Source organism: Mus musculus, chromosome 2, assembly GCF_000001635.26.
Source record: "Mus musculus strain C57BL/6J chromosome 2, GRCm38.p6 C57BL/6J".
Taxonomy (NCBI): Eukaryota; Metazoa; Chordata; class Mammalia; order Rodentia; family Muridae; genus Mus; species Mus musculus.
In genome coordinates, this window is record NC_000068.7 from 74,498,269 (window position 1) to 74,523,380 (window position 25,112).

Sequence of the window (25,112 nt, forward strand, 5' to 3'; positions counted from 1 at the left end):
CTGCATGAAGAAGTTTGATAATGTGAGAAGATGTAATTGAAAGATTTAAGGGAAGATCGATGCGAGAGCCAAACCCTTTAAAAATATTTTTGGATTATCAGTCTCGTTTTATTCGAACGGCGTTCAATTTCTCTAAATCTGGGGTTAATGAGACAAGTGACGAAAAATTAAATTGGATTTTTAGCAAAGGGGATTCAAATGAACACCATTTGGCTAAAGCTTCTCCTCCTTCTATTTCTGAGCACAGTGGCGAGCAGTCCTTTGGTTTTCAACCCCATTACACTCTTGTTCATAAAGCCTGGTATAAAAACTTTAAACCTCAAATGTTTTTAGAATAAAACAAACCATGCATCTACGAAAAGATGAGCATAATGGCTTTCTGTAACATGCCTGGCGCATTTCAGAGCTGGCCTTGCACGGCATTGGCTGAGCCATTCCCATTAACGTTAATATCTTCTTAAGCTTCTACTGTTCTATCATTTAGGCAATAATTCGAGGATCAATTTAATTTCACGGGAATCTCACTATTCCAGGCTGACTTTGTGACTTTGTCACAAAGAAATTTTGTTCAGCTCACCTAAGATTGCATGGTGACTCTTTTCCGGAGAAAGGGAACACGGCCACACTCATGCATCTACTGCCTATCTGTCGCTCCACGTGTCATCATGGACAAAAGCAGATGTAAAATAGGATTGCTTCTGAGATATCAACACCATCTGTTTTGTCTCGGCCTCCAGCGTATTTGCAAAAAATCATACGGCTGATCCCTGAAGGGGCCACAGTTACCCTGCTCCGTTATAGCTGCCATTTTGGGTTAAGTCACTGCCTTAGTAGGTCTCTTATAATGCATTGATTTTTAATTCAGGCGTGTTAACATAGTGTGTCACATGTAGGGTATCCTTTAGATATCAGGTGTTTCCGAAGACTACATCTGTGTTGAGGTAAAATCACACTGGATCACATGAGTTCAATCGCTCCACGTTCTTAATTATGAAAGCATCAGCAGACAGAGCAAGAGTCTTGAGTGCTAGGACAGTGGACCGTGAAGAGGGAACAAAAATAAGATTCTATTTCAGAATTATTTTCCCTAGATTTGGGCAACTAACTATATTCTTAGCACCAAGAAGTGCTTGTAATGGTTGCTAGAAAGTTCAGAAAAGGGCCCTTTCTACTCCTGAGCAGTACTTCACACACTCTCATTCACTGGCAAGGGGAGGGCTGAGGAGTGTGAGCTATGAGCGTTACACTAAGACTCAAGCTTTATGGAACTTCTCAGCTTCCATGAAATGCATGGAGACGGTATAACCATTTTAAATACACGTGCACCAAACAGACACTAATGCACATAAAAGGTCAGTAGATTCTGATATAATAACAGTGGGTGGTGCTCTCAATTCTACATAGGTCCTCTAAAACAAAAGTCAAGGAAATCTCCGAGTTAAAACCACACCACAGAGGAAATGACTTAGTGGCTATGTAAAGGATATCCCAGGGAAACGCTACAGAATACACACTCTTCTCAATAGCCCATGCGCTGTCTCCAAAATAGACCACATTTTAAATCACAGATGGTCAAAAAAGTTGCTCGATGTTATCAGATTATACTGCAATAAAACTAGGATTTAAGAGTATAAAAAATACTCAAGCGCATGCAGGCTGAACTCGTCTCTTGAACAGCCAGTGAATTGTTGAAGAAACTGTGGAGGAACTTAAAGAGGATGAAATGTAGCTTAGCGGAACCTGTGAGACACAGGCAGGAACAGCAAACGCAGTTGTAAGAGTGTGGGAGCCTGCATTATGGCAGAGGGGTCACAGATAAAGACTCATGCTTTGGCCAGGAGTCCTAGAAAAACTTTCAAGCCTCAAAGCAGTAGGCGTCAAGAAATATGTTTCCAAGCAGAAACTACTATAACACACACACACACACACACACACACACACACACACACACACACGCACACACAATCCATCAAAGTGTTGATTCTGCAACGATAAATTCCAAGAGTGAAATGGGAGGCTATCATAGATTCTAGTGAAATCCAAAGGACCTTTAGAGAGCATTTTGAAAACTTGCATTTGCATTTTTGCAATAGCAAGGAAATGGCCCGCCCACCAAATGGAGGAGTGGATAAGGAAAATGTTGTACTTATATAGACCCCTAATTTACATATCTATAAAGAAAAGTGAAACCATGGCATCTGTAGGACTATAGATAGACTGTACCAAGTGAAGTAAGCCAAGGACAAGAACCAGTCCCCGGGACTATCAGGGATACTGTTATGCTTGCAGACAGGAGTCTGTTGTAACTGTCCTCTGGAGGCTTTACCCAACAGCTGACCAAAACAGAAGCCAAGACCCACAGTCATTAGACAGAGTTCAGGGAGTCTTGTGGAAGAGTTTGGAAAGCACTGAGGGACCTGAATAGGATAGGGACTCCACGGGAAGACCAACAGAGTCAAGTAACCTGTACCCTTGCAGGTTCTCAGAGACTGAACCACCAGTCAAAGAACATTCACAGGCTAGGCCTAGGCCTACCCACACATGTGTAGCAGATGTACAGGTGGGTCTTCATGTGGGTCCCCCGACAACAAGAACGGGGGCTGTCCCTGAGTCTGTTGCCTGCCTCTGGATTCCATTCCCCTAACTGGGCTGCCTTATCTAGCCTCGGTGGGAGATGATGCACCCAGTCCTACAGTGCTTTGATGTTCCAGAGTGGGTTGGTACCCAGAGGGGTCTCCCCCTTCTCAGAGGAGAAATGGAGGTGAAAGGTGGAGGGGCTGTGTGAGATGGGAACTGGGAGAAGATGGGGAGCTGTGATCCAGATGTAAAGTGAAGAAATAAATTAAATAATTGAAAAAAAGAAGGAAAGAAACTTGAAAACCTAGAGCTCCCAAAGCTTAAACATCTGTAATAAGAAATCAACAAAAAGTAAACCTACTAATATATTCTCACAAAACCCAACATTCTGATTTAAAAGATATAGAAATAATATTTACATTGAGAAACAAATGAATACACTACCACAGTAAGATGATAGGTAGGAATAGGCAGTATGAATGAAGGAATAAAATGAACTATTGGGGGGATTTGTAGAAACAAGAGGAAATGCTGAAAGGCTACAGAGAACCACAGAGCAAGTGCCTCTGAGACTAAGCACATGGCTGCTACTCTCTTAATAGCTAGAAGTTCTGTGTTCTTATGTAACTTGCTACAGGGGATCTCTAAGTGTCTTATGTGCATTAGTTTTTTGACAATCTAAACAAGAAAGAACCCTAAACAAAATAACCTCCAGTATTGAACTAGCTTTTCTAACTTAGAAATGCTTCATTCAAGAGACTCCAACACAGCTTAATTTTCTTTTCACACTTCTTTGTGTGCGCACACGGATTCATGTACACACCACTGTGCACATGTGGAGGTCAGAGGGCACACCACTGTGCACATGTGGAGGTCAGAGGGCACACCACTGTGCACATGTGGAGGTCAGAGGGCACACCACTGTGCACATGTGGAGGTCAGAGGGCACCTTTCAGAGGGCACACCACTGTGCACATGTGGAGGTCAGAGGGCACCTTTCAAGAACTGGTTCTCTCCCCCTAGCATATGAGTCCCAAAGATCAAACTCAGGTTCTCAGGCTTGATAGCAAATACCTTTACCCACTGAGCCAATGTGCCAGATCTAATTTAACTTTTAAATGATGAGTTAGTAGAAATAATTATAGATATTATAGAAGACAATAAATTTAAATATCAATAGGTGAGAGACTATTGCTTGTTATCTCAATAAAAGAAGCAGTCTCTGTTTTAAAATTCCATTATGAACCATAAAAACTCCCAAACAACAACTTAGGCTATTGCCAAGGCCACTGGCTGCTCTCCACACACTCATGGTAAAACGCCTACATGTCTCCATGAACACAGTGAAATCGAGCTGGTGCCTATCTAGAGCCTTCGCCCCCTAATGATTAGTGTTCACAGTACTAGAAGGTACTTCGCACACTAGCAGAGAAGAAAGATAAATATCAACCCTGCTACCAGTGTCCAGTCCACTGTGCTGCATGCAGGGGGAGGGGCAAAAGGAGGGGGAGGGGGAGGGTTAGGGGCACGGGGAGGGCTGCACAGATCTAAACCAGATCAGGTCCTAACACTGAGATGTGGAGGTAGACACAAGCTCCTACTCCTAATGCAATGCCTGCATGACACACTGATGGGATGGATAATACAGAGAAAATAGTGCCTTCCTGACACAACAGGCCTGGTGCACATATGACCCTCAGAGACTGAGGCAGCATGCAAGAGGCCTATACAGGTCCAAACCAGACGGAGCCCCAGCACTGAAATGCGGAAGTAGACACAAGTTCCTACTCCTAATTCTAAATCTACCTTCAATTAACAACCACTCACAAAGGAAAACTTAGTTTCTCCAAGGGAGTCTGACTCGGTATACAAACCACATATAAGGGCAGGCCCATGCCCAAAAGAAAATGGCCAACACAAAATGAACTCAAAGGTATTTTTGGAGATTAATTTTTGTCTCATATTGCTGTGTCTGGGCATTTTTTTAACCTTACTGTTATTTTGCTTGTATATTGTGGTTTCCAATTTTGAATTTTTATGTTCAATGTATGTGTGTGTGTCTGTGTATGTGCACGTGTGTGTATTTCTCATATTTTCTTTCTTCATTTGTTCTTTGCATTTTGTCCTGGTTTGCTTGTCTTTTTTATTTGTCTGTTTGTTTTCTTAAGAGAAAGGAAATGAAAGCATGAAGTTGGCAGGGTAAAGAGATGGGGAGGAGATGAGGGGGAAATTTTGATCAGAATATAGTGTATGAAGATAACTCTACTTTCAATTTAAAATTAAATTTAAAAAAAAAAAGAAATTCTAACATAAGACAAGGCATGGGAAACATGAAACTGGTAATCAAGTTATCTATTAGGGGATGACCACAATTTGGAGAAACATATGCCCAAGAGAATGTCTTCATTTACAGTCCTTTAAGGATACATTTGTGAGAGTCAACCTTTCTACCTTTTTGAAATTATTCAATTAATGCATGGACAACAGTCTACATTCTAATCCATTGCTTTGAAGAAGAAGAAAAAAAAAGACTCTCCCCCAGGCCTCGTCTCGATTTTAAGTAGCAGCCCTGATAATCTATTTTATTCAATACAGAATAAAAGCAGTGGTTGACTTCCATAACTGCCTTTGTTCTACCTTGTTGGCCCCTTTTTGCCCTATTTGAATAGCACTGTATCTCCTTCAGAGTCCATTCTTAATGAGGTTATTTACCTTGCATACCCAATGAGATTGTACCTTATATAATAAATTCTCTGCTCTCAGGTATGTCTAAGGGGGCAGCCTATTCAGCTATTAAAAGGTATAACCTTTTAGCCGAGATTGGTCTTAAGGCTGGACACAACTTCTATACTGAACTTCCAATTACTTAAAGATGTCACCATAGCATACAGAGGTATTTACATTTACATACACTAGTGGATGGGCCTTGCAAACACCCACTAACTACAAAATGACTTTTAAAAGCTCATTTGCTACCACATGTATAAATGTTCTTGCTTATGTATGTTAATGAAATACACGTGTGCTAATGATGCAAGCTGGGCATTAAAGAATAATCATTTTAATGCATTAGCATTGCTATCAATTATGTGTGCTAATGAAATGCATGTAGCTACATCCATTTGGACTGTAAATTTCCCTCTGGTCAGTCATTGTTCTTACCCCTCCACCCAGCTGTTTACCAAACATTGTAACATTAACTACCTCAATTTCAACTTCTATTATTACTACAGTGGAAAATAACAAGATCTGAGAAAGATCTGAAAGTCTAGAAGTAAACAAGGGATAACCCACCATTTTGACAATAAATTTAGTCTTCCATCATTGATTGGCGGTTGAGACTGTTGGTAGTTGAAGAGAAATGGGGGAGGGCCTCAGGTACTTCTTTGAGTCCATGCACCATTTGAATCATGTACCATGAGCCATACCACTTGAAGATATTATCTAAACATATTTTAAAGAAATATAGAATTATTTTAATTAAAAATTGCAATAAAGCTTTCCCTCAAAATTCTGACTTTCTCACCTTTTGTCCTATTTTATTCTCTTTTTATTGAAACAAGTTCTCACCCTATAGCCCAGGCTGGCACAATGAAGCCCAGGTTGGCCTCAAACAAACAGAAAACCACCTTTAATTCAGCCTTAGATAATGAGACTTTAGGTGTGCTCCTCCATATCCCTGGGCTTTTGTGCATCTCCCTCCCCCAGGGCAGTGTGGGAATGCAACCTCCCTACTACTATAAATTATGCAGTCAAAGCCTTGGCCTGGGTAAACCGCCTTTGTGATTATGGTGTCTGCCCTGCCATGTAAATATTCTTTTGTATGTCTTAATCTCAGATTCTCATTACTGTAATCAGTGTGCTTGCTGGTGCTGCACTAACCTACAAAGCATCTGTTTCTAGTGATCTCCAAGTATGGTGCTGGTCAAATCGAGTAACTACATGAAGAAGAACAGAACTTGGTCCTTATCTCTCACACTTCACAAAACTGAACTTCAGGTGGACCAAGGACCTCAACAATAAGACCCAATACCCGAATCTAGCAAAGGAGAAAGTAAAGGATATTTGAATTTCCTGGCACAGAAAAAGCCTTTCTGTCAGGACATCAATGGCGTAGGAAGTGAGAGCAACAGTTTAAGGCCTGGAAAGATGGTTCCGTGGTTAAGAGCACTGACTGCCCTCCTGGAGAACCTGGGTTTCATTCCCAGCACCCACATGGTAACTCATAACAATCTGCAGCCTCAGTACTAGGGCAGTCAATGCCTTCTTCAGGCCTCTGTCAGCACTAGGCGCCAGGCGTGCACACGGTACACAGACTTTCATGCAGTCAAAACACCCGTGTACACAAATAAAAAACTTAAAAGACCAACAATCAATAAAGAGGACCTCATAAAGCTAAAATGCTTTGTACAGCGAAGGACACCATCATTCAAGTGAAGAGGCTGCTTACAGAATGGGGGAAAAATCGTTATCTCTGACAGAATATCTAAATATACAAACTCAAAAATTAAAATCAAGAAACAACTCCGTTTGAAAAAAACAGTGGCATGGAACTAAGCAGAGAGTTATCAAAAGGTAAAATACAAATGGCTGAGAAACGATTTCTTTAACGTTCAACATCCCAAGTCATCAGCAAGATGCAAATTAAAACTACTTTGAGATTACTCCAGTTTGAATAAATAAGATTAAAAAAAAAAAAAACCATGCTGCTGTGGGTGAGAGGCAGAGGAACATTTGTGATTGATGGGAGTGCAAACTTGTGCAGCCACTATGGAACTCAGTATAGAGATTCTCAAAGAAACTAAACTAGATCTACCACATGATCCAGCTATCCCACTCCTGGGCATATACCCCTAAAGACTCTATATTCTAATATAGTGATACTTGTTGATCCATGTACAATGTTGTTCTAGCCACAATAGCCAGGAAATGCAAACAGCTTGGTGTCCATCAGATAGTGAATGAATAACGAAATGTGGTATATTTTCAACGTGCAATATTATTCAGCAGTTAAGAAAAATAAAATCCACCCCCCCTGGCAATGGGCAGAGAGACACCTTGTTGGTGGTGTTATTCTCACATCTGGCAAGGGCAGAAATGGCAGTTCTTTGTTCATCCTAGCTTGATGCCTGGCTTGGTGACCAAAGGTGCCTTATGCCCAGGATTCATAAAATATCAAATCAAATCAAATCAAATCAAATCAAATCTAGGCAGCACAGCACAGGAGGAGGAAGACAGACAAAACCTGCCCTCCAATGCCAGCACAGACAGGCCATAGACACCCACTTGCCACCATGTCACACGCACAGATGGAGGATGCCACCCAGGGGCCCACCAGCCTGCAGTGGGAGTCATCACAACATGCAAGTAAGTGGTGGTCAGATAGGAGAGGCAGAAGTGAAGCATCTTGAGCATTTAGGAAGAGAGAAGGAACTGGAGACTCAAGGGTGGAGAAGAGTAACCTGTTGTGAATGGCCATTCCTGCCACATGGGATCATGGTGAGGTCCCAACCCACGCTGCCACTGAAGGCCACGTCTGAGTCCAAGGCAGCACAGCAGCACGGGTAGGTGTTGATGTCCTTGGCTCATATTACCACTAGAGAACATGGAGATATCCCTTGGTAGGGCAGCCACCAGGGACCACGTGAATGTTCGGGGGCTGTATATAACTGGTCTTGCCTCTCCGTGGATACAGTGCTCTAGAGAGCTGGCCCCATCTCTCACCAGCAGCAACACTTGGAAAGCAGCCCGTGCTCCCCAGGCAGCATACTGGAGCTGGTCCTGGTGGCAGAGGTGTGGGTAAGCTGGCCCCGAAGTGAGTGTGGGAGAGTTGACCCTGCCACTCATCTGCTGTGAGGTGGCACAGGCGCAGAGAAGATGCCCCCCCCCCCCCACCTCCTCCAGCAGTCAGGAAAGCTGCCAATAGGGTCGTGAGCTTGGGAGAGCTAGCCCTGCCCCTCACCAGCCGCTCTTGGGAGAGCTGAATAGCACAGTAGGGAGCAAATGGGATCCAGTGAGCCAGTCTGGAGGACAGAACTAGGGAGAGCCGGCCCTGCCACTTGCAGACTACAACAGTTCAAAGACCTTGACTGAGCAGCACAGTGGAGCTGTGGCAGGAGGCACAGGCGCAGGTGAACTGGCCCTGAGGGTGTAAAAGCAGGAGAGATGACCCTGTCTCTTCCTGGTGGCTGTATTGGGTAGCCTAGCCAGAGCAGCCCTGAAGAGCTCACCATGGTGGTGTGGAGAGGGAGAGCAGGCAGTCTGACCAGCTCAGATCCAGGGCTCTGAATTGGCCCACTCCAAAATCTATATCATCTGTGAACAGGTTGGGACTAACCAAAGGGCCAGTCATACTGATTCAAAGTTACAGAACCTCCATTACGCCATGGCAACAACAGGGAAACCAGGAGAAGTCTCGATGAGGATCCAACATTGATGCTGTCACAGAAGCCAGAGATCTTGAACCAAAACAATGACTCATTGCAATGAACATTTGCAAGTGAAATGTATGGAAAGCTAAAATAATGTCTGCCCTGGCAAAACTAGCACACTAGTGTAAACTTGGTGACACGGGAGTGACCAATCACTTTCTAATTGGATTTAAGTTCTACTCACCAAGACAACGGGTACCATTGTCAAGTCAATAATCTGCAGTTAGACAGGTCATAGGCTCTGGGGAAGAACATACTGCTATTATTCTACTAAGTGGACATAGCATCAAACCAACTCCTAATTACTCGCCATTATACCCATAGACAAATGTAGGTAATACATAGAAATTGATTTGCTTCATTTTCACAAAAAGTACACAAAGTTGGTAGGTTAGGAAGGGGGAAGAGAGAAGAAAGAAGCTGGAGGAAGTTTTATTATTATTATTGTTATTATTATTATTATTATTTCTGCAAGAACATCAAGCACTGTTAATAGGTGGGCCATCTCTCTAGCTCTACAGAGTATTAAAAAAGATGAATAAACACCTTTAAACAAAGACTTAATGATTGTTTTGAATCAACACTCAAGAACTGAGATCTGAAAGGAATTAGAATCGTATGAAAGTGAAAAGTTAAAGTACAAATGCTGCTTTCGTTCATTCCCTTCCGTGGTATTAGGGACAGAATCCAGGGCCCTACACACGCTGGCAAGAGCTTTTCACACTGACCTATAGCGTGTGCTGCATCTTCTTAATAGTATAAATCATTGAGACAAAATACAAGAAAGTTTTCAATATAGGTTTACTGGAAGGTGTTTTTAAGCTTGTGGAATTTTAGCTTTCAACCAGGAGACTCTTTAGCTCATTTTACATTATAATTCTCATGTTATAGTTACCCTCAAGCTATGAAAGACACAATTCCCTCAGGAAAAAAAATGAGTCAGATGTTTGAAAAATAATGTATATGGAATCTGGTGATTCTATGAAACACAACATAAAATTAAAATAAGTTAAAAAAAAAAAAAAGAGGCCCCTGACTTTTAGAAATGATGCCATTCCCTGCAAAGACTGATTGTCAGATCCTAGGAATGCTCCTGGGGGTGTCAGCAGATGTGGTTGGAAAAGGGTTATCCACCCCTCCTTACACTGCTGATGTTCTTGGCAGAGCTAGAATCTCATGCTCACCCATCTATCAAACATCTGGCAATAATCTGGCAAGTACATATTTGTATGCTCTTTGCAACTACCACGGTACAAGGATTACATTTAAACAGGGATTATAGAAAACACATGTACGTGCATAACGAACTACAGGAAAGGCTGCCCTGCCTCCAATTCAACAGAACACACCAAGTACTGCGGATGAAAGTTCTGGGCGAGCAGAGTCTAGTAACCTAGAGATGACACCTGACACATGAGAAAGTAAGGTGCGAGGCCAGGCACCCAGACTTTATAGATCCACAGATTACACCAAGAAGGCAACTGGCCATCACCTGTTCTCTAGGTAAAGTCTGGGGTTGGGAGCTATGGGTAGCAGCCATTCATACCCTTCTCTTCCCAGCTTCTACTGTGCCAAAGCGAAGACCCAGAGGCACAAGATAAAACTAAGATTTTTACCATTCTGGCAAAAAGTTTAAAATCTCGATGTAGGTGAATATTGATATTGGGGGACGGTGTATTACTGAAAAAACAAAATTCACTTGAACTGTGGGGAACCATGTTTTGCTACAACTGTGCTAAATAGACAGTTGAAGCTACCTAAGGAACACTGGTTCCCAGTGAACTTCCAGACATTATAGAAGTCTGCATTTTGTTGTAAAAACAAAAAATCAAGCAAAAACTCATACAAAAAACCAAAATCAACAGTGTGGACTGAGAAATACATTTTGATGAGATAATAAATGCATAATTCTTTTCAGGCTTTCAGGGAATATCTTATTGAAAAGGTGTTCTGTTGTGGTGATTGGTCATTTGGTTGGCTAGTTGGTTGGTTGGTTGGTTGGTTGGTCAGTCAGTCTGTTGGTGGTCACTTGGTTGGCTGGTTGGTTGGTTGGGTGGGTGGGTGGTTGGTTGGTTGGTCTGTCAGTCTGTTGGTGGTCACTTGGTTGGTTGGTTGGGTGGTTGGTCAGTCAGTCTGTTGGTGGTCACTTGGTTGGCTGGTTGGTTGGGTGGGTGGGTGGGTGGTTGGATTTTCAGATAGTTTTCTACTCTGTAGTCCATTCTAGCCTTGGAACTGTCCTGTCTGTAATACAGGCTGGGCTGGAACTTGTTATCCTCCTACCCCAGCCTCCCAAGCCCTGGGATTACAGGCATACAACATCCTGCTTAGCTGAAAGACAATTTATTAAATGGCACAGAATCAAAGAATGTAAAGGTTTTAGAAATTCATTCAACATCAAGAATAGAAGTGTAATTTATGCACAGAGCAACTTCAACCATCTTTTGTGTTGTTACAAACTAGTTCCATTCTGTGCTTTATAGGGAATGCTGCAAGCAGAAAGAATACAGTGCTACTTACTACTAAGTAGAGAAGTCAATAGGCAGTAGAACACTCTTAAGTTTCTTAATAATATCTGCAACAGAGATTGAGATATCCTGACCAACAAATTCTTTGGTGTATTCTTTACTCCTTCAAATACTGAATAACCCATTATTATAAATAATTATTACATTATATTTAATCATTTTAAAGTACATTAGATAAAGGAAAATGTTAGTAAAAATCTAACCTTATCAAGTGGTTAAGAGCAGATGAAACATGAAATACACCTCAGATACCTAAGTTCAGATCTTGCCTCTGCCACTTACTGAGGGACCTCACATGAGATACTTAACTTTAAACATCAGTTACTTTATCCACAAGATGGAGATAAAAATTATTCCAAAGAATCCTTCTAAGATGAATATAAGAAGTCTTACAACAGGCTGGACAAATATTAAGCACTCAATAATAGTTCCATACCATAGGAAGCTAACACATAGTGCCTCCGATTACACTGTTATAGTTAGACATTTAAAACAAGTAACTCTAAAGTAATAGCCCTACAAAATCTCACATATACTATATATAATTATCTACATGTTAATCTAAATAGTGAAATTAATTTTCAAATCTATTACAAATTCTCATAAATGCTCAATTTGTGAAGCTTGAATTTTATTTTGCAGTAACTATTCTTTGTTGCCTGAAAATTCTAGCCTGCATTACTACATACTAGAGCAGAATCACTTCTAAATTTGTATCCAAAGACAGCTTTCAAAAATGATTTGCACACACTTAAGAGTCTCCATAGAGCTCAGTTGTGAGATGTTTAAAGAAATATTTTAAGAAATCAAAGATTATGGCATCATATTGAATATAAAAAAATAAGTACTTATTAGAAGACAAAAGCTTTGATTCATTTCTCTTAATTAGAAGAATTAATGAGCTATGCATGTCTATATATGTGCACATAAAGGAAGGCAGAGTGTGAGGAGCCGCCCTCACATTCTCCATTACAAGATGGCGCTGACATCCTGTGTTCTAAGTAGTAAACAAATAATCTGCGCATGTGCCGGGGTAGTTTTCCACTCCATGTGCTCTGCCTTCCCCTTGACGACAACTCGGCCGATGGGCTGCAGCCAATCAGGGAGCGACACGCCCGAGGCGGAGGATAATTCTCCATAAAAGGGACGGGGTTTTTACCATTCGCGCTCTTCCTTCTGAAGAAGTAAGCAATAAAGCCTTTTGCCGCAGAAGATTCCGGTTGTCCTGAGTGTGTTCTTGCCGGTGGGGACAAAAGCTCGGGATAGCAGAGGAAATATGCAAATGTGGGGAGAGGACCTTCATGGTGCCAACAAATGGAGAATGCGTTAAGCTACTAGAAGTGATGTGGGCTTCCTAATTCTTAACCCTGTACTGTTCATAAAGCGTTCATTCCCCCTCTCTATTTCCTAGGTAACAAAGGCCCCTAGATTTTCTCTCTCCCACTGTTAGAGCTGAATTTAAGTCAACTCTTTTTCGAAAGACTTACTCATATAAAAATGTTCTGACTTTGAAACTCAAGAGTATTAACTGAAATCTCCTGATCTTTCTGTAACAGTGATTTGCTATAGGCCATTGTTCTAGTTTTTAATTTATTTTAAAATGGTAAATGTAGATAAAATGATTAAAATTAGCAGTTAATTTTGATAGTAAATTTAGAAAATGAGGAAAAATGCATATCCTACAGCTGAAATAGAATCAGTCAAAATATCATTATATTTCTTTCAAGTTCTTTACATGTGCAACCTCACACACACACAAACACAGTTATCATATGTAAGATCAGACCATATGTACTGTGTAACATTGTATCCACTTTTCTCTTAATACTGAACCAGTCTTCCTCACACCATTTTTAATTTTAAAAACTGTATTTAAAGGTTTAACTCTCTCCTTCCATTCTAAACATTCTGGTATATTTTTTCACTATAATAAATACTTAAAACTAAAAATAAAAATGCAGAAGAAATTAAGGAGGGAAAACTGGGGTAAGAAGAACCAAGACTAGTTGTCCTTGCAATCATGTCCTGAGATGCCTACACGGGACGAGAAAATTCCTCAGCATTGGCAGCTGCTCTGTTTCTGTAAGTAAGTTGAAGGGCTGCCATCTCTCGCTGGTGGCAGGTGTCTACAGACAACAGCAAGTGGACTCTGATGGAGTCTAGAATGTGGTAACAGCAGCTTCCTGTGAAAAAAAGCTACAAGAAGCCAACTCTGCTCCCACATAGGGAATAGCTTGCTCAGACCCTGTTTTGCTTTAAGAATATAGCTACATATATAGCTGTTATCATATGATTGTCTAAAGTATACAAACTGAGTGGATTAAAAACTAAAAGAAAGAAAACAATGTGTCAAAAAGACAGAAGGAAAGCTGTCAAATAGCTTTGCAGAAAGTTCCCGTGCTGGGGACGAGGCTCAGTGGTAGAGTGCTTACACTAGGCCCTGGGTTGAACCTCCAGTATTGAAAGGGCAAAAGCAAAACAGAAAAAGACCTGGATAAGATAAAATTAATTGTATGATTTCATTACAGAAGCAGAAGATTCCTGGGGGCGGGGGGGGGGGGGGGAGAACTGGAAACAACTAAAGAGTAAACTGGAACGGAAGGAGTAGAAATGTAATATTCACAACCACATGAACTCTGCTTCCTCACAGTATTCTAAATTTCAGAACTTAAGTGACATATTTTAAGGTGTTCTTCCATTCAAAAGTAACCACCAATAAAGCCATCATGAGTCCAAAAGCACACTGAACACACTTTTACATTAATTTTACCACTTAGTACAACATGGTTTCTTTTGTGCCTAGCAGAGTGGCTTCATCCATGAGGATTAACCTCTCACTGTGTGAAGGAAGATCCATCCAGTTTTACCTAAGTCTAAACACACTATGATGCTGAGCAATCTGCATTCTCCCTGGCACCATGGCCTCCGACTCCTGCTCCTCTTAGGAAATTAAATGAGATTGATCTTCTGGTCCCGGAACAATGTGTGCACACATATATAAACTGCATTTCCAGAGGCTTCTGGACTCCTTAAATCCCAGAAGGAAGGGGGAATTACAGAGAGATGGTAAAGTGGCAGAGTCATGGAGCAATTAGGGCAGGATGGGAACACAGCAAGAACTGTACCATTCTGGGCACGCTGGCCTGGCTTTTAAGTCTGATATGTGAGTACTAAGGGAGGCCCTCTCACTGTCCACAGTGTCTCTCAATGAAAGAACCCTCTGAGAAGTCACTGAGTTCCTCACATCATTCTGATGTACAGTGTGGAATCAAAAGGCCAACTTGGTCTCCTGTCTGTCCAATGCACATTTCAATTTCATTTAACCACTTACGTGAAGTTACTGTTTTTACCTCAGAACTTATGGTTGAACCAGGCTATTAGACAAAACACAGGCACCATGAGCTCCTGAGACCAGAGTTTCAGTCTCTTCTCTGTCACCCATGCCTGGCTGATAGGTAGCATTCATTAAAGGGAAAATGAATGACTAAATGCACAGGCTAGGACAGAAGTTCTACAGATGGCAGAACCTGTATGCAGCATTATATTACCACAAATGAGTCTTTATTATCACTAAATATTCTTTCAGTCAATTACAGGAATATGTAATAAAAAAAAACTGGTAAAACGTCTTTGAGCTGTGTCTTAAAACTTACCCCTAAAACATAAAATAGCTTTATATTAATCTGTTATCAGAGCAATAAATAGCAATCTTTATTAGTGGACAAGTGGATCTTATTGGAGACCAAGCTTGTGCTGGAAATAAATTATGAACTGCTTATTGTATAAATTACAACTATTTCCAAAAACACTAAACTTCACAAATTTCACAACTGGAACTTAAATGCATTTTCAAATTTTCTTTTTTGCAATAATTGCACGGAAGATGGAGACTAAAGCACTATTCCATATACTAAAGGTAATTGCTGCATCTACTGCTCATGTCAGGTTGATGTATGACTATGAAACAAAGGTCAACCTTCTGCACTCATACATTATCAAATTTGAAAGCACAGTATTTGATTCTGACCAACCTTTAAACTGCCCACAATATGTGTAAAAAAAGAGATGGAGTTTTACCTTGGTTTAAAAAAGAAAAAAATGAATCCATGTTTTGGAAGCAGAGGGGCCAAGAGGTCAGGGGCAAGGTTAGATGTCAACACCATGAATCTCACAGTGTCTTAGCTTATCAACAAGGTCTAGTACAATGATTACAAGCAAAAATTGCTATACTAATGAAGACAAAGATCTAAAAAATTAAATAGTCCAGGCCCTCTGACAGAGGGCAGTACTTGGTGGGCAATAAGGCAAAATTAAGGACATAAATCACTCTTTAGAGCTTATAAAACCCCACAGTGCACAAATGGTCTGCATGCCTTGGGGACGGACTGTTGAGGACAGAAGTGGCAGCTGCCATACCTCTCACTACTCGAGGGGATCACAGCAGCCTGAAACTGAGCTTGCTGACCAGAAGACAAGCCATCACTTCTGCTCCTCTCCCAACCACACACACTTCGATCCTGCTGACATTCAATTTAGTAGTCATGTGGCATATTGGATTCAAAGCTAGTGTTTGTTGGGTAGATAAATTGGTTTTATCAACCTACTGAAACCTAAACAGCTTCTGCTGTCTCCATCAGTGGCCAGCAGGAGGGGAGAACAGAGAATCTTGGCTTTCAGTAGTCTAACTTCACTGTCCAGATGTGGTTTGTTATTACATTATTTATCTGGGGTGGGGGCACATGTATGAAGTCCATGTGTGGAGGTCAGAGGACAGCGTTCTAAAGTCAGTTCTTTCCTTCTACCATGTGAGTCCTTGGAGCTGAACTCGAGTAGTCAGGCTTGGCAGCAATTGGCTTTGTCCACTGAGCACCCTGCCTGGCTGCTGTTCTGAAATAAGCTGTACTACAGGAGATTACCATATTTAAGGGGAGAAAGGTTTCATAAACAATCAAAGGGAATTCAGATCTTCAAAAACCAAAAGGAAAATGTTCTGAAAAGGAACAGCAAGAACCCATACACAATATTCAATCAAAATAGGTCTCAAGAATATTGATTTTATTCCAGTTTATATTCAATTTCAATTACAGGACTCAAAGTATTCTATTCTGAAAATCCATACACTGCATACACTGTAGCTATGTGAACACATAGTTGAGAATAATTTTATTCCAAGTATATTTGATTTCTTTTGAAAGATTGTTTCTATAAAGCAAACCATTGCAACTTTTTAAAAGACGCTCTCCTTTATTAGGTGAGCAAAGCCTTTGGAATTCTTGCTAATAGACAGTAAAACATGAATAGCCAGTTTCAGTTTTGGAAACAGCTTATAGTTCATAAAATACACACCAAATGTCTTAATAAAAGCACGGGACCCATTTCCATTTGCTCTGTTTTGCGTTGAGGCAAGAACCCAACTTTAAAGTCTATATGCTAACCTATATATTGAAAAAGGAAATAGTCTTAGATTATCTTGCATAAAAGTGTGTGTGTGTATCTAGGCCCCACTAGACGCAGATGTCAAAAAGTAGAAATGTAAGTAAGCTCTAAGCATCAGTCATAGCATCAGATGGGTTAGAGGCAGGTAAGTGAAAATCAGTACAGAGCCAGTACTCTGAGGCAGGCTGATCTCTGTGAGTTTAAGGCCAGCGTGGTCTACACAGCAATCCAAGGTCAGCAAGGAATACATAGTGAAACTCTGTGTGTGTGTGTGTGTGTGTGTGTGTGTGTGTAGTGTACTATGTATACTCTTAGACTGATATCTTTACATATCTCATAAGAAGCAGGAAAAGGATTGTTGAACTCAAATGATCTTACACAAAATTCTTAAACCCAACCCAAGTATCAGGCTCTTCTGAGCACTGCCGACTCTCCCACCTCATCACGTGTGTTTAGGTCATCTCCAGCTTAGTTCACTCATATTATTGAGGCTCCCCTGTTTCAGGCACCAAGAGAACAAAAACAATATATTCTAGCCCTCAATTACTGTTCCCTCTCTAGTCCCAAATCCATCATTCATAGGAGCTTCACACAGAAACAGCACACCAACCTCGTGTGTTAGTTAGCAAAGGCAAGTCCACCACTAAGTAACTGGAATCCAGCTTTCTGATTATTTATGTAATATGTCTGTGCCAAGTACTGGTTTACTTTGGTTTGAGATCAAGAAGGATATAACTAAGAAACATAGTCTGTGTTCAATATTCCATGAGAACTGAGAAGCAGACCTAATAAGCAACCAGGGTTCTCCCATACAAATGACATGTGAGATACCATCCAACCATGAGAAACTGAAGGGCTTTAGCCTAACTCCATAAGCTAGCAAAGGAGAGCACACAGATAGTAAAGAAAGCAATCATAGTCACCATGTTTAAATCCTATTTGCAGCTCTATAAACCAGCTTTAGGAAATGAATTCCATCTACATGTGGCACTTGTCTCCCTGAAGTCACTGGAAGAACTCTAATAGTGTGATTGTACCTAGAGTACAAGCCTGACCAACAAGCGGCATTGTGTGCACCAATCCTGCCTGCAACACCGGGCAAAGCAGACTAAGAAATTTATTTCCATGAAAATAAAATTTCTCAGTTTTCCTAAAGCAAATGGCAGGGATCTGGTAAAAGCCTCAAGTAGCTAAAAACTTGGCCTCTTTTCACAGAATTCTGGACTGAGGGAAGTTTTTAAGAACACTTTTTAATCTTCTCAGAATACTTCCAACATTTATCAGTTTTGATGCCAAGGGAAAAAGGCAGGGATGGCCAGCATGCTCTAGAATCCACCTGTCACCACCCCTTAGTAATGGGGTGACAGCAGCAGGCAACCAACCATGCCATGCGTTTACGCAGGTGCTGCAGACACAAACTCAGGCCCTCCTGCTTACACAATTTTCTCAGCTCCACTTCACCAATATTAAACAGCATTTTATTTTTACATTGATTTCATTTGTGTGTGTGGGGGGGGTGGGGGGAGCACAAATGTGCCACAGCAGGCACACAAAGGTCAGAAGACAACGTGAGGGAGTTGGTTCTCATCTTCCACTGTGTGGCTCTCAGCAATCAAACTTAGCTCATTAGACCTGGCAGCAGGTACCTTTACCTGCTGGGCCGTCTCTTGGGCCCTAAAGAAGGTTAAAGGTAGTAGTTTGAAAAAAAGTAGAAAATGACAATTAGTTTAAATAAGCTGAGACAAATTAATTGCCTAAAGACTGATGCAATTCAATAAGGTTTTAATTCTGCACTCATTTTAGTTTTCATTGTTTCAAAGACACAATTTTTCCATATTTATAATTGTTTGTCTAACTTCAGAATATTTTTATCTGATGGCCAATAGTACTAAAACACTTAGAAATTTAATAAACTTGAAATAAGTCAAATTATAAATGGTTTTAATTCATAACCATTTCTACACTGATTCATCATTACTTGGAACTGTATCTAATGTCATCTACAATTTTTATACCACATAGAAACATTTTTTCTGCTAACTTCCTAGAGAAGTTCCATTGCCCACAACCACTCAAAACAGCTGTTCTCCTCAGTCTACCCTTAAGTGACACATACAAAAAGCTAACATGGTATATGGTAGGTAATTAAGGTAGGTACTGTCAGTTAGAAATTAACCTGTTAACGAAATCATGAACGTATTAATATTGAAACAGTGAAAATTCATGGTACAATATAAATAGTCCTTCATTAAATCTGACTTGGCTCAGATGCCAAGTATCCCTGACCTAAAACTGACAATCATTTAACATTCTGGAACTCAGCATATATTATCTTAATGACAATCATTACATAATTAAAAGCAATCTCTCCTCCCCCCACCCATCTACCTCTCTCTCCCTACACACACACACACACACACACACACACACACACACGTAACACATTCAGTTACAGACTTGATTCTACTGTGAAGATGTATATGTACAATGAGTACATGGTGAAAAACTCATAGTTTATAATAAATAATAACATTTCCAACCTTGGGTTCCAAGCGGTGCTACTCCAATTCAGCAGCTATATATTTATTGATTACATAAGCTATTTATTACATAAACGAGGTATTTCAGGAGGAAGAGCTTGAGAAATGTAGGCAACTAGGAGAAACTTTGCATATATGCAGCACTGAAAACAATAACCTATGTATACTGAAAGGACGTAAGCAGTGGAGGGGAGGGAGCAGCGACAGTAGTTGTAATGCAAAAAAGTTGCTGTGAGAGCCAACTGGAAAGACAACTGCTCCGGACTTTATCAGTCAATACAGTAATTCAGATGTCCTCTCTCAAACACAGAAAGACTGAAGACAGCCACAAAGGTCTGAGGACCCACTGCACAGAATGGATAGGAAAGCAGCATGATCGCAGACAGAGTTTAAAAGGTAGCTTTCATCCCGTGAGGTGACAGAGGCAGGAATTAGAAGGTAATACAATGATGATTAACAGTAAGGCCTTGGGAGTGGAAGAAACAGTTCAGCTCAGAGCAGGGCTTAGCATGTATGAGGCTGTGGCTTCAATGCCAACGGCATCACAAGTGATCTGCTTACAGTCAGATCTCAGACGTTTCCACACACCAATAGAGACCTCTAGGAAGGCTGCTTAGTCTTTCTACATCCTGTTTCTTTCCCATACTCAAGATACAAAATCTCCACAGGACTGTTCCCCCCAAAAACAAAATTGTGTGTAAGCACACATACATACAGCAGGTAGCATTTGTTTGGTGGAACAATGCAGATTTATCATTAATATAATTCAAAAGAAATAGAAAAATAATATAAGTGTAAAATGTTTAGAGGAGAGCAAGGCACAGCAACTCATAGAATGATTCCAGCACCTAGGAATCTGAGGCCTCAAGTCACAAAGCCAAGCCAGGCTGGGCTATATTGCAATATTCTACTGGGGATGTGGGGGAAGAAACTGGGAATGAATACTTTAAAGTCAGAGGGAAAGAGGGAATATATTTTAAATTCTGGTTTTAATACTGATGGTATTTGGTGAAATGACACACAAGTTTGAATAAGTAGGGGTTTTTGTTTTTTGTTTTGTTTTGTTTTTTAAAGAAATACTGACTTCACTATGCCATGGCAGTAGGTGCGTAAATACATAGCTACGAAGGCAAAGAAACAGACCACACTAAGCTCTGACATTCATAGACAGACAGTAACTATTAAGTCCCTGGGCTTGAGAATGAATGCACAGAATAAGAACTGACAATAGCTGGAAGCCAGAGAGCATCAACATTTAAAGATGGCAGAGGAAGTCTTCAAAGGATGCTGAAAACAAGAAGCCAGGGAAGGTAACAGCAGTGCACATGCAGAACCTAAAGGATAAAGGTGTCTCAGAAAAAGAACACTCAGCCAAGTCAATCTGCCAAGCAAGCGCATGAGTTAAGCACTGAGCAGTCCCTGGATCTGGTACGTTATCCACATGAAAAATGAGCAGGCACTCCACATACAGACAGAAGAAAAGCAAATTGTGAAGACAGTTGAGGGAAAACAAGATACCCTGCAGTAAGAATTCAGAGCAAAGACAAAGTGACCTGATACAGGACTAAAAGGGTTAGCTTCAGACAGAGAGAAGAGGAGGCTCTCTCTGTCAGAGAAAAATGAAGCTGACATTGAGGCAGAAAAGGCAAAGCATAGCCACAGAACTGAGCGAGAGTCCTATAGCTACAGTAGAAAGGTGTGGGTAGGAAAGACAGAGAGAGAAGCTAAGCCCTGTCTTCAGGCCACACTGAGGACACAGTGAGAGGGACATTAAACAATGACATGCTGAGCATTTGTGAACAGGGAAGTTCTCCCTCATTTACACTAATCTTAATAATCAGAAATGTGGAGTCTCATTCACTTCAGACATTGTCTACTATATCAGAATAATATTTTGTTTTAAAATACACCAACAATTACCCACCTGTTGTGTTAATTTTACTAAGCTCCTTTTAAGATTTGGATTTTTATTTTTAACTATGTGTATCTGTGGGGAAGAGAGTACACATTAGGCTAGTGTCCTAGGAGGCCAGGGAGAAGCCATCAATTCTGCTGGATCTAGAGCTACAGGAGGGAGCAAGCCACCCAAGCTGGGAGCTGAAAAGCACACTCTGGCATTCTGTAAGAGCAGTTCCCATTCTTAACACTGAGACACCTCTCTAGCTCCCCCTTTATATTCCTTTTGGGGGATGTTTTTATAATATCTTCTTGGTTTCTTCATTAAATCCCATTTCTCTGAGGTACTCATTTTTGAGCAGTGCATATCAGATGTTTTAACAAGACTTAATATGGTGCTACTAACACACACACAAACACACACACACACACCCCTTGTAAAATTTACAAACAAAAAAAGGTTATATGAAGCTGGAAAAATGGCGTAGTGACTAAGCCAAGTTTGATCCCTAGCACCCACGTGGCAGCTCACAGCCATCTGTAACTATCATTTCAAATGACCCAGGTATCTGACCTCTACAGATACCTGTCAAGACATGTTGGACACAGACATTTATGCAAGTCAAACATTTATACTCATAAAATAAAAATAAACACATCTTTTTATAAAAAGATTATATTCTAGTTTCAGTTCTCCATTTCTTTAATCTATCATTGACACGTGCATATGACATTAATGCAGAAAATTTCTGTTCAGAACAAATAAATTGAATGCTCATAGTTTTCTTTAATTTCATTATCTACCAAAGAAAGGATCTACGGTCCTTCCATATTTCACAAGGGTTTCAATAATACCAATAAATTCTACCATGTAACCTAATACCTATTAATTAATTATCTAGCAAGAAAGCTAGGCACATCATATAACTTATTTTTAACTTCCCAGTACCTATGGAAAACATATTATTCTTTTCATTTTACAGCTTAAATAAATGCAGAGAGGTTAGGTGAAATGCCCACGATTGCAAAGCTGACATTCAAGTCCAGTTCCACATGCTTCAATTACAGGCACTACACTAAAATGCCTCAGAATATTAACAAACTGGGTTCTTTTATATATGTCAGATGAGGTATTACTCATAAATATAAACTTTTAAATGATAATAAGTATATTTAAACATTTGATAGCTAAAGGATTAGCCAGAAACACTATCGTAACATGTCTCCCCTATGATGTAAATTCACTTCAGTTGTTTCAACATAAGACACATAAAAGGAAACTAGAACAAATAATCATATTGTGTTTAAGAATAACTAGTCTACATCAAAAATCTTCCCACCTGATACTTGGTATACATACTCAGTCTAGTGAGTTTCATTAAATTTAACTGTCTTATCTTTAAAAATGCATTTATTTGTCTCTCAAAGTTAAAAACTACCTATGCCATAATATGTTTCAAAATCAGAAAAAATTTAACTTCTGATTAGAAACACTAAACCTCTTATGTCACTGATTTTGAAAGTCTAAATGAAAAGAAAAACATCATAATTTGCTATATAGTTTTCATACAGTGAGTTTTCCCTACCAAGGTATTTTTCAGATAGCCAAGTCATCCATCAACATACTATGTGAGGAAGTCTAGATATTTAACAAAGAAAAACGCTGCCAGGTCATCTTTATTTTCCTTAACAAAACACACACACACACACAAAAACCATTTATATATCATCATTATATTACAAATATAAATAATACCAAGAATTCAAGTACAGTCAAGTGCAGATGTATTTCCTATTACTATGTAAACATTAACTATATACATTATGTGCCTTTGGCCCAGTTGTAAAATAAAAGACATCAAGAGAAATACTGCACTTGACTGTTTAGTTGCATTCTTACTGAGAATTCGTACCAATGCGTATGTAATTAAGGTTACAGCTTTCAGCATTACTTGGTGTAAACACCTAAACAGATATTTCCTTCCCACTGGCAAATATCTCCAAAGTTAAAATTTAATGATGAAGTATTCAAAATCTTAATTATGTTTCAACCCTTAAATACTATGGAAGAAATTATTCCTAGCCAAATTTGTTCCTATGTCAAAGTGGGTATTATTTACAAGTTATACATGTAAAAAACATTTTTTTAACTTTAGAATGCACAGCTATGCCTCTGCATATTAACTGATACCACGTGCTTTTACTGTCAATACCTAGTGGTAGTACTTGGATACACTGAACTTGCTGGGCAATCTGAATATGAATAATATTAAGCGTATATCTAGAAGGCAAATTTTTCTTGAGTACCACAAAAAAAAAAAAAAAAGCAGTAACTAACATCAACAAGACTACAAATATCCAGTTGAAGGCACATGGAAGTATTTACTACTTTGTCACCAAAGATTCTTCACTTGGTTCAAGATTAGGAACAGAATCAGCTCTGAGAACAGGTGACTTGGCTTCGTTTGTTGAGGTTTCCTCGTTCTCAGTCTCTTCTTGGTTCTCTGCTGGCTCCTCTGGACCAGATGTTTTTTCAATCACTTGGCTTGTCTGCTCTGTAACTGGTATTTTGTCATCTCTCTGCTCAGTACTATTATCAAGAACATCTTGTTCTTCTAAAGAGTCTGAAAAGAGAAAAAGACATAAGATTTCAGGGATATCTAAATGTCAAAACTGCTAAATAAGACAAGCCAAAGATAAACATACAAACATACTAAGAAACGACAGAATGGTCTAACATTACCTTTTAATTTTCACTCTATTGCATAGCACTTAGAGAATTAGTATAACTAAATAACTGAAGGAAATAAACCCATACTTTAATAATTTCATACACAATGAGTTTGGCCTGTGTGCCCAGGGCACTTCTTGATTGATGTGGACAGTGCCACCTTTGCTCAAGTGAACTTGGGTTGTATAAAAAAAGCAAGTTGAGCAAGTCATGGGAAGCAAGGCAGTAAGCAGCACTCCTCGGTGGCCTCTGCCTCAGCTCCTGCCTCCAACCTCTTGCCTTGAGCTCCTGCCCCACGCCCCTCAATGATGGACTGACCGACCCTTTCTTCCAGGGCTTGGGTGTCTATCACAGCAATAGAGGAACCTAACTAGAACAACAAGGAAGAGTCTAAAAACAAAGCAAACATACAGTCACCCAGGCTACTGAGCAGAAAATCATTTTTCTTACACCTAAGCAAAACTGTAAGCAATGTATAAATGTATGCTTTTGTGTATATGCATATAGTACTAATAGATAAGTATGCACGTATGTAGTGTGTATGTGTAATCTTATATACATCTCTATTATTCAGGGAAGAAAGAAGTCAAAATCCACATTTTCTATTTGTATGTCTTAAGGGTTCCTTGTTTAAACGTAGGACTTAGATCAGGCTGCATCCTTTAGTACTAAGACAAAGAAAAGGGCTTTCTTCCTTCTCTCTATAAACAGAAAGTTGTGTTCTTAGTCCCTGCCTGAAAATCTACTCCCTTTAAATTCTATTTTTGAGTTTTAACTTAAATCACTTAATAATTTAATAACAAATTTACTAATTAAACTTTAATTCTTTGTATTTTAAAAAATGAGACAGAAGAAGGGAGTGATAAAAGCAGAGATGCTTTGAGTCTCCTAATTTCCAAGTCAAAGATAAAAATTTAGCTTTAAAGTATTTTTTCATAGTAAATCTAATATTCTTGCTAGCAGAAAAATAATTAAA

General features: G+C 39.8%; 1 protein-coding gene, 1 non-coding gene and 1 pseudogene across 10 annotated transcripts in view; 1 reads left to right on the top strand and 2 right to left on the bottom strand.

Annotated features, from left to right (window-relative positions):
- Positions 1-6,282: 6,282 nt before the first annotated feature.
- Positions 6,283-6,392, bottom strand: Gm52593 (annotated as a pseudogene).
- Positions 6,393-7,607: 1,215 nt separating this feature from the next.
- LOC115489617 lies at positions 7,608-7,748 on the top strand. The gene has a single exon (XR_003954202.1). It is a non-coding gene; the product is annotated as a small nucleolar RNA SNORA48 (small nucleolar RNA).
- Positions 7,749-16,567: 8,819 nt separating this feature from the next.
- Positions 16,568-25,112, bottom strand: part of Lnpk (lunapark, ER junction formation factor) — a 64,623-nt gene continuing 56,078 nt past the window's right edge. For 7 of the 9 annotated variants that reach the window (XM_030252057.1, XM_006500145.4, XM_006500147.4 and 4 more), the window contains one exon: positions 16,568-24,029. In XM_030252057.1, the coding sequence (XP_030107917.1) occupies positions 24,021-24,029 (9 nt within the window). In that variant the 3' untranslated portion in view covers positions 16,568-24,020. The remainder of the gene's footprint in view (positions 24,030-25,112) is intronic. The other 2 variants (NM_027133.3, NM_001110209.1) reach the window with 1 other exon arrangement.